Raw genomic sequence first — 14,417 nt, forward strand, 5'->3', positions numbered from 1 at the left:
GGGGGTGTGCTAAGCTCTAGCAAGTACTTCTGTGGCTGCCCTGCACAGGGGGCTTCTCTGTGCCCGCCCACCACCCGCGCGAGGGGGGCAGCTCTAGTATGCAGTTCTGGGGCCCGCTTTGTACCTGTGTTTTATGTTCTTAAATTATCTTCCTTGGATTTATAGCTTGCTGAACTTCTTTCTGGGCTCAGCTCCTCATCTTTGGCTTTATAGATTCTAATTCCAACCAGTTTTTCTTCCTCTGCTCAGGAGCCTCTGACCAGGGTTGCTACCAGTCAGCCATCTTCCCAGAATCCTCTAAACTCTTTTAGATATTAGAGGTTTCCATGTTTTGGCCTCTACGGTTCTTATTCCTCACTATGCTTCCTCTAGTAACCTAAAAGAAAACCTAAGACAAAAACTGCAAGCAAATTTAATAGAATTTAATTAAACAAATAATGAGTGAAAATTTGGACAGCCCCAGAACTATAATAGACTCAGAGTGACTCTAGGACTGTCACATGTACAGATAATATTTATGGACCAAAATAGGAAAGTGACATGGAAAATGGAAGTGGGGTACAAATGTACATTGGACTTTGAATAAAGCGTATTATCATCCATGATGGGGGTGGGCCTCATCCAATCACTTCAAGGTTTTAAGAAAACAAAGACAGACCTTCTCAGCGCAAGTTAGAATCCTGCCAGCAAATTGCAAATCCTCCTTGCCAGTCTGCACTGTCAGGTTTTGAACTTGCCATGCCGCTATAATCATATGAGCCAATTTCTTGACATCTCTGTCTCTCTCATGCATATATATGTAAATCTCTCTCATCTATCTATAGATATAAAGTCATCTATAGATAAGATGATTTTATATATATAAGAATGCATAGTGCCATAGTGCAATGCATCACTTACATGTAAAATCACTTGCATCCTTATATATAAATCTTTTTCTATATATCTATTTACATATATTTAGAGAGAGAGAGATAGATGTGCATATGTACATCTTATTGGTTGTTTTCCCTGGAGAATACTAGCTAATACATTGTTCACTGAGGTTATTTTGAAGATTAAATATGACAATATATTTAATCTTCACAGTGCCTGAAATATGGAACAGTGCTAGGTAAATGGTTAGAGTAAGAACTAGACCAAGAAGGGAAAATTCTGGAAATTGTGTAGCTATGCTTATATTCTTATGAAGAAAAAAAAAAAAGGTTGGAAAGGATGGATGAAATAGATTCACCCACATGCAGAATTAGGGGGAAGGTGGCAGCTAATATTGTTGAAGACAATGTCAAGGCAATTTTGATGAGTAGAATGAATTGAAGTGTTTCAGTTATCTTTCATTATCTAGTAAGTCATGAAAGACAATGTTCATAGAACACATATAAGGATAAATGGCATACTTATGCATATAGTGGGTTCGATTTTATTCTAAAAATTGTTTTCGCCTTCTCTTTTTTTTTCCAGATATGGATCAACTCATAAACAACTTGCAGGTCCAACTTAATTCAGAAGGTGGCTCAATGCAGGTATTCAAACAGGTCAGTTACCAGGAAAATGAGGTACTGATATTGGGACATAATAGTGTTGAGTATCTGGTAATCATTGCAGAGTTGAATTTAATTTTTCTTTCTAATAACATGTTTGAGGACAGAGAAGAGGCAAAGGAGGTTAGATTTCTAGAAAGTACCTGAAAGCCTTTGCATTGTGCACATTTGGTGAGGTCTTACCAAACACCTGCCCTCCTCCTGGTGTCCATTTCAAAACTCTTAAGAGTAAAATATAAATGACTTACCACAACAAATAAGTGAGGTGATGGTTATGTTAACCAGTTTGATATAAGCTTTCCATGTTGTATATTAAATAAGAACATTGTACCTCATAAACACAGTTATGATTTAATTTTAAAAAGCACCTGAATGCCTGAGTTTCATACTTAACTGGGAAATAGATTTGGTGTAAAAGAAACATAGCCTTTGGGGACAAGGGTATGGATACATGATTAGACCTTTGGTATAAAACAGCAACCATTTACCTAGCACCATTCCATATTTCAGGCACTGTGAAGATTAAATATATTGTCTTACTTAATCCCAAAATAACCCCAGTGAACAATGTATTAGCTAGTATTCTCCAGGGAAAACAACCAATAAGATGTACATATGTACATCTATCTCTCTCTCTCTAAATATATGTAAATAGATATATAGAAAAAGATTTATATATAAGGATGCAAGTGATTTTACATGTAAGTGATGCATTGCACTATGGCACTATGCATTCTTATATATATAAAATCATCTTATCTATAGATGACTTTATATCTATAGATAGATGAGAGAGATTTACATATATATGCATGAGAGAGACAGAGATGTCAAGAAATTGGCTCATATGATTATAGCGGCATGGCAAGTTCAAAACCTGACAGTGCAGACTGGCAAGGAGGATTTGCAATTTGCTGGCAGGATTCTATCTTGCTCTGAGAAGGTCTGTCTTTGTTTTCTTAAAACCTTGAAGTGATTGGATGAGGCCCACCCCCATTATGGATGATAATACACTTTATTCAAAGTCCAATGTTTTATTTATTTATTATTAAGTATTTTTTGAGATAGAGTCTCACTATGTCACCCTCAGTAGAGTGCTATGGCATCGCAGCTCACAGCAACCTCAAACTCTTGGGCTTAAGCAATTCTCTTGCCTCAGCCTCCCAAGGAGCTAGGATTATAGGTGCCCACCACAATGCTCAGCTGTTTTTTTTTCTTGAGACAGAGCCTCAAGCTATCCCCCTTGGTAGAGTGCTGTGGCATCACAGCTCACAGCAACCTCCAACTCCTGGGCTCAAGCAAGTCTCCTGCCTCAGCCTCCCAAGTAGCCGGGACCACAGGCACCTGCCACAAAACCCAGCTATTTTTTGGTTGCAGCCATCATTGTTGTTTTGGTGTGCCCAGGCTGGATTTGAACCCGCCACCTTAGGTGTATGTGGCTGGCGCCCTAGCCACTTGAGCCACAGGCACCAAGCTTGCTTGGCTATTTTTTGGTTGCAGTTGTCATTACAGTTTAGCTGGCCCAGGCCATGTTCTTTTTTGTTGTTGTTGTTGTTGTTGTTGTTGTTGTTGTTGTTCCCAGGCCATGTTCTAACCCACCAGCTTCAGTGTATGTACCCACCACCCTAAACACTGTGCTGTGGGTGTGAGCCTAAGTCCAATGTTTTAAATGTTAGTCCCATCCAGAAACATCCAGAATAATAGTTGGCCAAATATCTGGGCACCATAGCCCAAACAAGTCATCACACAAAATTAACCATCCATACTCTCAGTGTTCTTAATTTACAGAAAAGAAATCTGGACTTGGACATTCCAAGAGCAAAGATTCAAAGATTATCTGTTACAGACAAGCACTTAGTGCTAGAAATTGAATCATGTTGCTCAGGGTTGAGTTCTAAAATCAATGCAAGACTCAAATGCAGTCAAAATTTCCCTTGAAAATCCCTGTCTATAGAGTTGAGTATGCAGTTTTGTATAAATAGTACTTATCCTGTCTTCACCTATGTCACCAGCTCTGGGCTTCATTTATGAGTCACTTTTTAATTGTCTTCAATCATTAAATGTTTGGCCCATGGTACATAATTCAAATTGTTTAATCTACATATGCATATAAATGTTACTCCTTTGTACTGTTTTAATGTTATTAAAACAAATTTAATGTTTGTTTAACTTTCATATAGCTGTTGTCATTTAGGAACTATTTGAACATCAAAACTAGATAATTGTTGCAAAACATCTGCTGGTTGCCTGTACTTAGTCATAATTAATACCAAGAGGAAGCTGAATAAGTAGTGTTAGATAAAAGTCTATTGTACTTTTAATAAAAAATACTCAGTGAAATGTTACCAAGCATGCCTAGCTACCTTATTTTGAAATCTCACTGTGCCTAAGTACGAGTCTTAAAATGATTTTCTATGTAGAAGAAGAATACTGAATACTGAAGTTCCAGAATTTGAAGGTACTTTGAAATTGGTTCAATGTGTGGAAAATTTTGGGATAGTAGGTGATCTAAGCACTTATTTTGATTTTCTGATATTTCCAGGATGTCTTGCTTTTAATAAAGCTAAGGTGCTTGTGGTACATTGCCACAGAATACTGGCCATGCCACAGAGCACAACGGGTAGGAATTTGTGTTTTATAACTACACAAGTGTATTATCCTATGTAGAAAGAGAAGGAAAAGCGGATAGATTATTATCATTTGGGGGGGCAGGGCTGGATTTGAACCCACTACCTCCAGCATATGGGGCCAGTGCCCTACTCCTTTGAGCCACAAGAGCCTCCTATTGCCATTTTTTTAATCATAAAGATAGCTATATTCAAAATGTGGGAAAAAATGGACTATATTTCAGGATTCTTATTAAAATTCTTTTCATCATATTGAAAAGAGAATCCTTGGTGCACACAAGGGAAAATTCTTCACCTAATAAGCATATGTGGAATACTTATCTTCAGATAACAAAGCAAAGAACCATCAGGTCAACCTTCTGGGCCTCTCCTGAGTATGTTTTATTGAGGAAACATGTCTTCAGAAGATAGCATTCATACCCAGAAAATACTTGCTATAGACTAGATACATTTAGACATAATAAGGCACTTGAACGTGATATGTATAGAGGGAAATATGTGATGATGTATTTTGAGAAAGTTAGCACTAAAACACTAAAATCCAAACAACTGACCTTCCAACACTTCTTTCAAAGCCTTGTGATACTGGGAGGAGAGAAATAATGACTGAAGTTCTACTGCAGGCAGGGTTATTGTTAAGAACTGGCAAACCACAAGATAGGTTTAGTCTATAAAAGCACAACTCATAATGGCTTTTTGGAACAGGGCCTGTAACTTCATATCTCATAAAGGCAATAAGAATATAAATTTTTCTGTTTCTAGGCTTTCATCAGCCAGTTTCTATTTTGAGTATTTTTGCATAATATGATTCTCAGTAACATGAATAACCAGACCAAATACCAGGTAAACACATCACAGGCAGCAGGCAGCATCTTAGAAATAGTCTTTGTTTGGCAAAAGACAGTAAAATTTCCAACATAGTCTCAATTTTATGTTTAGGATTCAGAGCTACAGCTTTTTGAGGTTTCTGAGCCTAAAGCACAGAGTCCAGAAGTCCCTAAAACTTAGCCTAGACCCTTTGTTAATGTATATTTACAGATTGTATCTGTTTATACATCTGTACCCACAATCAAGATTCTTATGGAAAATATTACACCAAATTGTTTGGTTTTTATTTTTTTAATTAAATCATAGATGTGTACATTAGTACATTTATGGGGTACAATGTGCTGGTTTTATATACAATTTGAAACACTTACAACAAACTAGTTAACATAGCCTTCACTGCACATTCTTAATTATTGTGTTAAGATATTTATATTTGGGTGGCACCTGTGGCTCAGTGAGTAGGGCACCAGCCCCATATACCAACGGTGGCATTTTCTTTTTTTTTTGAGACAGAGCCTCAAGCTGTCTCCCTGGGTAGAGTGCCGTGGCATTACAGCTCACAGCAACCTCCAACTCCTGAGCTCAAGCGAGTCTCCTGCCTCCGCCTCCCAAGTAGCTGGGACTACAGGCGCCCGCCACAACACCCAGCTATTTTTTGGTTGCAGCCGCCATTGTTGTTTGGCAGGTCTGGGCTGGGGATTCGAACCCGCCACCTTAGGTGTACGTGGCTGGCGCCTTAGCCGGTTGAGCTATAGGCGCCGAGCCAAGGGTGGCATTTTCAAACCCAACCCTGGCCAAACCGTAACAAAAAATAGCCCAGCATTGTGGTGGGTACCTGTATTCCAGCTATTCAGGATGTTGAGGCAGGAGAATCGACTAAGCCCAGGAATTGAAGGTTGCTGTGAGCTGTGACACCATGGCACTCTACCGAGGGTGACAAAGTTAGACTGTCACAAAAAAAAAAAAAGACATTTATACTCTACACTTAATAGGTTTGACATGTACCCTTGTAAAATGCATCATAGGTATGGTCCCACCAATTGCCCTCCCTCCACCCAGCTTCCCACTTCCCTTCCCTCTTCTCTTCCCCCTTCATCATGGACTGTAGTTGAGTTATAGCTGTCATATGGAAGTGTGGGTGATTATATATATTTTTAATAATAGAGCTGAGTAGATTGGATAATTTTTATTCTATTCTTGAGATAATTTACTAAGAAGAATATGTTCTAGCACTATCCATGTAAATGTACAAGAGGTAAAGTCTCCAACTTTTTAAAGGCTGCATAATATTCCATGGTGTACATATACCACAATTTGTTAATTCATTCATGGGCTTATGGGCACTTGGGCTTCTTCCATCACTTGGAAATTATGAATTGGGTTGCAATAAGCATTCTGGTGCAAATATCTTTGTTATAAAGTGATTTTTGGTTTTCTAGATAGAGGAATTACAGGATCGAATGGCAGGTCTATTTTTAACTCCCTAAGTGATCACCAAACTTCTTTCAGAAAGGAATGTCTTAGTTTGCACTCCAACCAGCAGTGCAGACGTGTTCCCTTTTCTCAGCATCCGGTGCAAACATCTACAGTTTTAGGGTTTTGTTATGTGGGATAATCTTACTGGAGTTAGATGATAACTAAAGTGGTTTTGATTTGCATTTCTCTTGATTAAGGATGAAGAGCATTTTTTCACGTATCTGTAGACCATGTGCCTGTCTTCTTCAGAGAAGTTTCTATTCAGATCTGTTGCCCACAATGAGATGGGATCTCTTATTCTTTTCTTGTTAATACGTTTGAGTGCTCTGTGGATACTGGTTATCAAACCTTTGTCTGAGACATACCCGCAAATATCTTCTTCCATTCTGAGGACTGTCTGCTTGCTTTACTTGGTGTGCTCTTGGCTGTGAAGAACTTTTTAGTTTGATCAAATCCCAGTAATGTATTTTTGGTGTTGCTTCAATTGCCTGGGGAGTCTTCCTCATAAAGCATTCTTCCAGGCCAATTTCTTCAAGAGTTTTCCCTGCACTCTTCTCAAGTATCTTTATAGTTTTATGTCTTAAGTTTAAGTCTTTTATTCAGTGAGAGTCTTTTTTTGTTAACGGTGAAAGGTGGGGGTCCATTTTTAGTCTTCTACAAGTCGCCAGCCAATTCTCCCAGCACCATTTGTTAAATAAGGAGTCATTCCCCCACTGAATGTTTCTGATAGGCGTATCAGACATCAAATGATGATAAGCTGGGTTCATCTCTTGGTTCTCTATTCTGTTCCATACATCTACTTCTCTGTTTTGTTCCAGTACTATGCTGTTTTGATCACTACAGATTTATAGTATAGTCTGAAGTCTGGTAGCGTGATTCTAACTGATTTTTTTTTTAATGCTGAGTAATGTCTTGGGTATTTGAGATTTTTTCTGATTCCATATAAAATGAAGTATTATTTTGTACAGATATTTAAAGTATGATGGTGGTGCTTCAATAGGGATTACATTAAATTTGTAAATTGCTTTGGGTAGTATGGACACTTTAACAATGTTGATTCTTCCCAGCCATGAACATGATATGTTTTTTTATTTGTTAACATCTTCAGCTATTTCTTTTGTCAGAGTTTCACAGTTCTCTTTGTAGAGAACTTTCACTTCCTTTGTTAGGTACACTCCCAGATACTTCACTTTCTTTGGCACTACTGTAAAAGAAATAGAGTCTTTGGCTTAAATTTCAGCTTGATTATTATTGGTATATATAAAAGGTACTGATTTGTGAGTATTGATTTTGTAATTTTTGCTGCTATATTCCTTGATCACTTCTAAGAGTTTTGTAGATGAGTTCCTGGGATTTTCCAGGTATAAGATCATATCATCTACGAAGAGTGAAAGTCTGATCTCTCTGACCCTATTTGGATATCCTTGAAGCCCTTCTCTTGCCTGATTGAGATGACTAAGGCTTCCATTACAATGTTAAGTAGCAGTGGAGACAATGGACAACCTTGTGTGGTTTCTGGTCTGAGTGAAAATGTTTTCAATTTTACTCCATCCAATAGGATATTGGCTGTGGGTTCACTGTAGATCGCCTCTAACAGTTTAAGAAATGTCTCTTCCTTACCTATTTTCTTAAGTGTTCTGATCATGAAAGGATGCTGGATATTATCTAAAGCTTTTTCTGCATCAATTGAGAGGATTATATGGTCTCAGTTCTTTTTGTTTTGCTTATGTAGTGTATTATATTTATAGATGTACATATGTTGAATGAACCTTGAGACCCTGAGATAAAACCAACCTAGTTGTGGTGTATCATTTGTTTGATGTGTTTCTGGATTGTTTGCTAGAATCTTATTAAATATTTTTGCATCTCTATTCATTAAAGAAATTGGTCTATAATTTTCTTTCCTCATTGAGTCTTTTCCTGATTTGGGAATCAGAGTGATATTTGCTTTTTAGAATGTGTTGGGGAATATGCCTTCTTTTTCTATGTTTTGGAAAAGGTTATGTAATATAGGTACTAGTTCTTCTTTATAGATTTGGTAGAATTCTTATGTGAAGCCATTTGCTCCTACATTTTTCTTTTTTGGGAAATTTTGTATAGTTGATACTATTTCAGTACTTGTTATAGGTCTATTTAAAATTTCCAATTCTTTCTGGTTAAATCTAGGAAGGTGGCATACTTCCAGGTATTGGCCTATTTCCTCCAGATTTTCATAATTTTTTTTTTTGAGACAGAGCCTCAAGCTGTCCCCCTGGGTAGAGTGCTGAGGCATCACAGCTCACAGCAACCTTCAACTCCTGTGCTCAAGTGAGTCTCCTGCCTCAGCCTCCCAAGTAGCTGGGACCACAGGCATCCGCCACAATGTCCAGCTATTTTTGGTTGCAGCCGTCAATGTTGTTTGGTGGGCCCAGGCTGGATTCAAACCTGCCACCTTAGGTGTATGTGGCTGGAACCCTAGCCACTTGAACCACAGGTGCTGAGCCAAATTTTCATACTTCTGAAAACAGTTTTTTTATAGTATTCATTAAGGATTTTTTGAATTTCTGAGGTGTCTGTTGTCATTTTGTCTATGTCATTTCTGATTGATGATTTTACTTTTCTCTTTCTGGTTATGTTAGCCAAAGGTTTATCAATTTTGTTAAACTTTTCAAAAAACCAACTTTTTGATTTGTTAATCTGTTGAATGATTGTTTTGTTTTCAATTTCATTTAATCCTGTCCTAATTTTAATAATTTGTTTTCTTCTGCTTGGTTTGGGGTTGGAATGTTCTTCTTCCAGTTGCTTCAGATGGGCCATTAATTTGTTGACTTCTTCTCTTTCCATTCTCTTGAGGAAGGCTTGCAGCACTATAAATTTCCCTCGTAGGACTACATACATTTGAATTATCACATAGGTTCTGATAATTCATGTCTTCATTGTCATTTTGTTCCAAAAATTTGGTGATTTCCTTCTTAATTCCGTCTATGACCCAGCTATCATTCAGCATTAGATTATTTAGCTCCCATGTCTTTGTAGGACTATGAAGATTCCTGTTGTTATAAAGTTCAAGTTTAATTCTGTGATGGTCCGAGATAATACAAGGAATAATTCTTATTCTTTAAAATTTGCTGAGGTTAGACTTGTGACCTAAGATGTGATCAATTTTGGAGGAAGTTCTATGGGCTGATAAGAAGAATATGTACTCAGTTTTATTAGGACAAAATATTCTGTAGATGTCTGTTAAGTCAAGTTGTTCTATACTCGGGTTTAAGTCCAAAACACCTTTACTTAGTTTGATCTTGGAGGATCTATCCAATACTGCCAAAAGGGTGTTAAAATTTCCAACTATTATGGTGCAGGAAGATATCAATATTTTCATGTCTTTTAAGCATTCTGGTTGGGTGCATAAATGTTAATAATTGAAAACTCTTCTGTTGGGTGTTTCCCTCAACAAATATGAGGTGACTATCCTTATCTTTCCTTACTATTATTGGTTTAAAGCCTATTGTATCTGTGAATAAAATTGCAATACCTGCTTTTTTCTGATTTTCATTAGTCTCAATTGTAGATGTCTATCCATTCACCTTGAGTCTATTTTTATCCTTAAGATAAGATGAGACTCTTGTTTGCAACAGAATTGTAGTCTGAGTTTTTGTATCTAGTCAGCCAACCTATGCCTCTTTAGAAGACAATTTAAGCCATTCACATTAACCAAGATAGCTGAAAAATGAGATTGTCTTTTGGAGTCATGTTTTTCAAATGTCTAGTGAATATTTTTGGTCCTTACCCTACTGTGGAAGGTTTTGTTCAAGTTTCTGGGTTTTGTTCAAGTTTCTGGGTGAGTTTACTTTGGCTGTGGACCATTCTGATGGTCATTATGGAGGATGGGACTGAGATATCCTAGAGAGCTGGTTTTGTTGTGCCAAATTTCTTCAACATCTGTATGTAATTAAAGTATCTGATTTCTCCATCATAGATAAAGCTTAGCTTAGCTGGATATAGGATCCTGGGCTGGAAGCTATTTTATTTTAGGAGATTGAAGGTCATAGACCAACTTCTGCCTTGCAAGGTTTTAGCTGAGAGATCTGCAGTCATTCTGATATTTCTCCCTTTGTGTGTAATGCTTTACTTACATCTGGCTGCTTGCATAATTTTCTGCTTCATCTTAACTTTTGTGAAGTTAATTACAACGTGCCTAGTAGATGCTTTATTTGGATTGAATGGTGCTGGGGTTCTGAAACTGTCTGATATCTGAATTTCAGTATCCTTTGCAATGCTTGGTAAATTCTCCTCCATAATCTCTTGTAGTAAAACATCTGTGCTTTTAGGATCATCTTCTTCTCCTTCAGAAATTCCTGTAAGACAAATGTTTGCTCTTTTGGAGTAGTCCCACAACTCTCTCAGGGAAAGTTCAAGTTTTGCTGTCCATCTGTCTGCCTATTTGATCCTCTGGACACATTCAAAAGCTTTGTCTTCAATTTCAGAAATCCTTTCTTCTGCCTGCTCCACTCTATTACCAAGGGATTCTACTGAATTTTTTTTTTGGAGCTCCTTGAATAATTTTTTTCATTTCACTAAGCTCTGCTATGTGCTTTCTCATCATGTCCATATCCTTGGTAAATTTGTTTTTAAAAGCATTTACTTCTTGAGACATCTTTTGTACATCTTTTTAGATGTCAATATCCATCTTTTGCTCCAATTTATTCATCTTATTTTCCATCCATTTTCTGAATTCTATTTCTGACATTTTTGCCATTTGTTAATGAATGGCATCTTCTGACATCCCTTTTTTCATTCACCAGGGGAATTGATTTACTCTGATTATTCATCTTCCTCTGGCTCTGCCCCATGCTTAATTTCCATAGTTTGGTATTAAAACTGGAAGGGTTTGATTGAATTGGGGGTTCCAGGAATGTAGTTAAGTTGCCCTTTACAAAAGAACAGTGATTAGTGATTGTTGCTTTTTCCTTAGAGCTATACAAAGATCATTTTCAGACCTGCAGCAATAGACTCTGAAAACCAAATTGGTGTGATAGGGCTAACTGGCTCTGACTTGTAGTTAGCCAGCCACTATCTGAGCTTATTGAGTCAGAAGATAAGGATAAAATTCAAGCTAGGGGTAGATACAGGAAACTGACATCCCCCACCTCTCCCGAGCCCCTATTGCAGGAGAAGTCAGTCCCTCCCAGGTCAGCACAACCTCAGTTCAACCTTGGAAGTTCCCCAGGTGGACTGCCCAAATCAATAGTTCCAAAGCAATTATCCCAGGCAGTACAAATCACTGCTCAATTGCAAGAGTTTGATTGGTGACCAGTAACCTGGTAGTAAGGTTCCACAGGCAGCTTGGACCCGGAAACCAAAGATGCTGGAGTTTGGCTCTTTCCAGTAGTCAAGGAATTGAGGGCTAAGAGTCAGGCCAGAGGAATTGATGCTTCCTTCCCTGCTGCCTGCTGTATCCTCACCCCACCACTGGTATCTCCACAGGACTGTGGCCCAGCTCCCTTCAGTGGGTGGAAGCGACAGGGATATCAGCCTGTCTGGGCAAGGGAGATCAGTGCCTTCTCTGTAATAGTCTGCCACTAGAGCAACCTGGTGGGTCTGAAGCCCAGCTCCCTGGCTCTCTCTACTGTTCAATGGCTTCTCCGCCCCAGGCTGCCACCACCGCACATAATCTCATGGAGTTTGTGTCTCTGTCTCTGCTGAACTCTGTGGTGTGGAGGGCATAATTAGAGCTCAGAGAGGAGTGCATCTCTGTCCCAGCCCTGCCCTGCACTGGTGCCACTGCTGCGTGTATTCTAGCAGAGTTTGTGACTCTGTCCTTGCTATGCTCCATTGTGTGCCAGGGCCGGTGTTTTGAGTCCACAAAAGCTGGGACTCTGCCTCAGCACTGCCCTGGGTGAGTGCTGCCACTGTGTGCTGTGCGTACTCTCATCTTTGTCCCAGCCATGCCCCACCTGGGCAGGTACCACCGCAGGCATATCCCCAGTTCAAGGAGCCTGTGTTTTTTTCCAGTTCTGCTCCACCTGTGGCTGCCCCCAGGGTAGAAGCCCAGCTCCCTCTGGTTGCAAAGAGAAACAGGAATTGTTTCTCAAAAATACGACCTGGACTGTGAGCCCCATTGCTGCCACCACAGCCACCATGCTCTACTGTGGGCCACGTTACTTCCTCTCCCACTGGCTCCCTCAATCCACAATCCCCACTTTACACCTGTGCAATTGTTTCATCACAGACTTATAGCAGCCTGCACCATTCCCATACCTCTCAAGAAATTTCCCAACAATCTGGACTCTATAGGGGACAGGATTCTAGATCACAGGGTATGGGTGGAGGGGTGGGCTGGAAGTTCAGAATTGCGGGTATAATAGATTTTCACTTTAATGCTGGCAGGAGAATGCCTAGGCTCACAAGTGGGATCTCTCTGGGGAAGGAGATACGGTTTGTAGCAGCTCTCTCCCGTGGGATAAAAAAAGAGATCTGAACTCTGCTCACTTGTTTGTAGAGAGTTCACTGTGAGCCGTTCTTATGGGGGAGGGGACTCACATCCACTTGGCAATGGGTTTTGTACCTATAGTTTGTTTCCTTGAGGTTGCAGCTCACCTCTGCAGGGGTGATGTGCATTCCTCCATCTTCTCTCCCAGCTCAACTCCAAACCATCATCTCTCCTTCTAGATGGGTAGCCTCTGTGGAAAGCTGGTTCTAGTTAGTCATTTTGTCCCCTCCCACCAACCAAATCTTTTCTTATGTTTTCTGTTGTAACTCTATTTCTCATTGTTATTAATAAGTTATAGAAAGACTGTGGAAAGACATTCCATTACTGCTTTTCCATGGGAGATTCCTTGGATTATACATTTTGAATCTGAGAATGAAGCAGTTAGGTAAGATATAAGAGGGAAATGTTAGAAAACTAAGAGCTTAAATTGATTTGAAGGATTCAGAGGCCAAGGGAATTTTTATGTTCAGCAGAACTCTTCTTTTTTTTTATATATTTAAGTGATACTTTATTCATATATATATATATATATATAAGCTAATTACACATTGGGAAAGGTTTATAAGAAAGGGATTTTTGTTGTTGTTGTTGTTGCTTTTTATTGTAGGGGAATAAATGTGCTATGGTTCCTGCAGAGCCTGGAGGGTCTGATGAATTCACTGAGAGGCCCAGACATTGTGTGGGCTGTTGGACAGCAGCATAGAAATAACATCCCAGTGTGTGGCAGGGGTGGAGGCACTGATGTCTCTGTTCTGACTTTAGCAGGCAAACATTCCTGACTTACTCACCAGAGGAGACCAGGCTCCAGACCCTCAGATTTGTTGGATGGAACTTCCTGTTAATTCCTACAATCTGGCCACTTGAGACCCTTTGAACTCTTTCTTGTGAGCAGTGATTATACTGCCTGGGATAATCTTATGAGAACTTTCAACCTGGGTTGTCGAGATGGGGACCCTCTGAGGTTAAGCAGTTGTTTTGTAGTGGAAAGAGACAGAGTCTCCCCCTCCAGCTACTGCCAGGGGGTGGGGTGGTACACTACACAGTGTATGTATCTTTCCCCAGCTGAGATTCCAGGAAAATACCTCGACTCATTGAGATTGGGTAGAGGCTGGCTGATTTCAAGATGAAGCCAGGTTCCATTAACTCACTGGGTCAAAGACAAAATGAGGAAGGAAATTATCACGTTTTTGGAACAAAATGATAATGATGACACAAACTATCAAAACCTGTGTGATATTGTAAAGGCCTTCCTAAGAAGGAAATTTATACCATTAGAAGCTATCATCAAGAAAACAGAAAGAGGTTGAGTGCCCATAGGTCCTATAGGTCAGAGGTCTGAGGCTGGTGGGTTCGAACCTGGCCTGGGCCTGGCAAAAAAAAAGGAAGAAAGAAAGAAAGAGGAGAGGAGAGGAGGGGAAGGGAAGGAAGGGGAGGGGAGGGGAGGGGAGGAGAGGAGAAGAGAGGAGAGGAGAGGAG

General features: G+C 39.4%; 1 protein-coding gene across 4 annotated transcripts in view; it reads left to right on the forward strand.

Moving 5' to 3' along the window:
* The window catches only part of KLF8 (Kruppel like factor 8), a 183,475-nt gene that overhangs the window by 44,638 nt on the left and 124,420 nt on the right, over nucleotides 1–14,417 (forward strand). For 3 of the 4 annotated variants that reach the window (XM_003803509.1, XM_012813853.1, XM_023509036.1), the window contains exon 2: nucleotides 1,462–1,535. The exons of the other annotated variant lie outside the window; for it this stretch is intronic. In XM_003803509.1, the coding sequence (XP_003803557.1) occupies nucleotides 1,462–1,535 (74 nt within the window). The remainder of the gene's footprint in view (nucleotides 1–1,461; nucleotides 1,536–14,417) is intronic. 4 annotated transcript variants of the gene reach the window in all.

The sequence above is a fragment of the Otolemur garnettii genome, unplaced genomic scaffold (genome assembly GCF_000181295.1).
Source record: "Otolemur garnettii isolate 467f Iridium unplaced genomic scaffold, OtoGar3 scaffold00318, whole genome shotgun sequence".
Classification (NCBI taxonomy): Eukaryota; Metazoa; Chordata; class Mammalia; order Primates; family Galagidae; genus Otolemur; species Otolemur garnettii.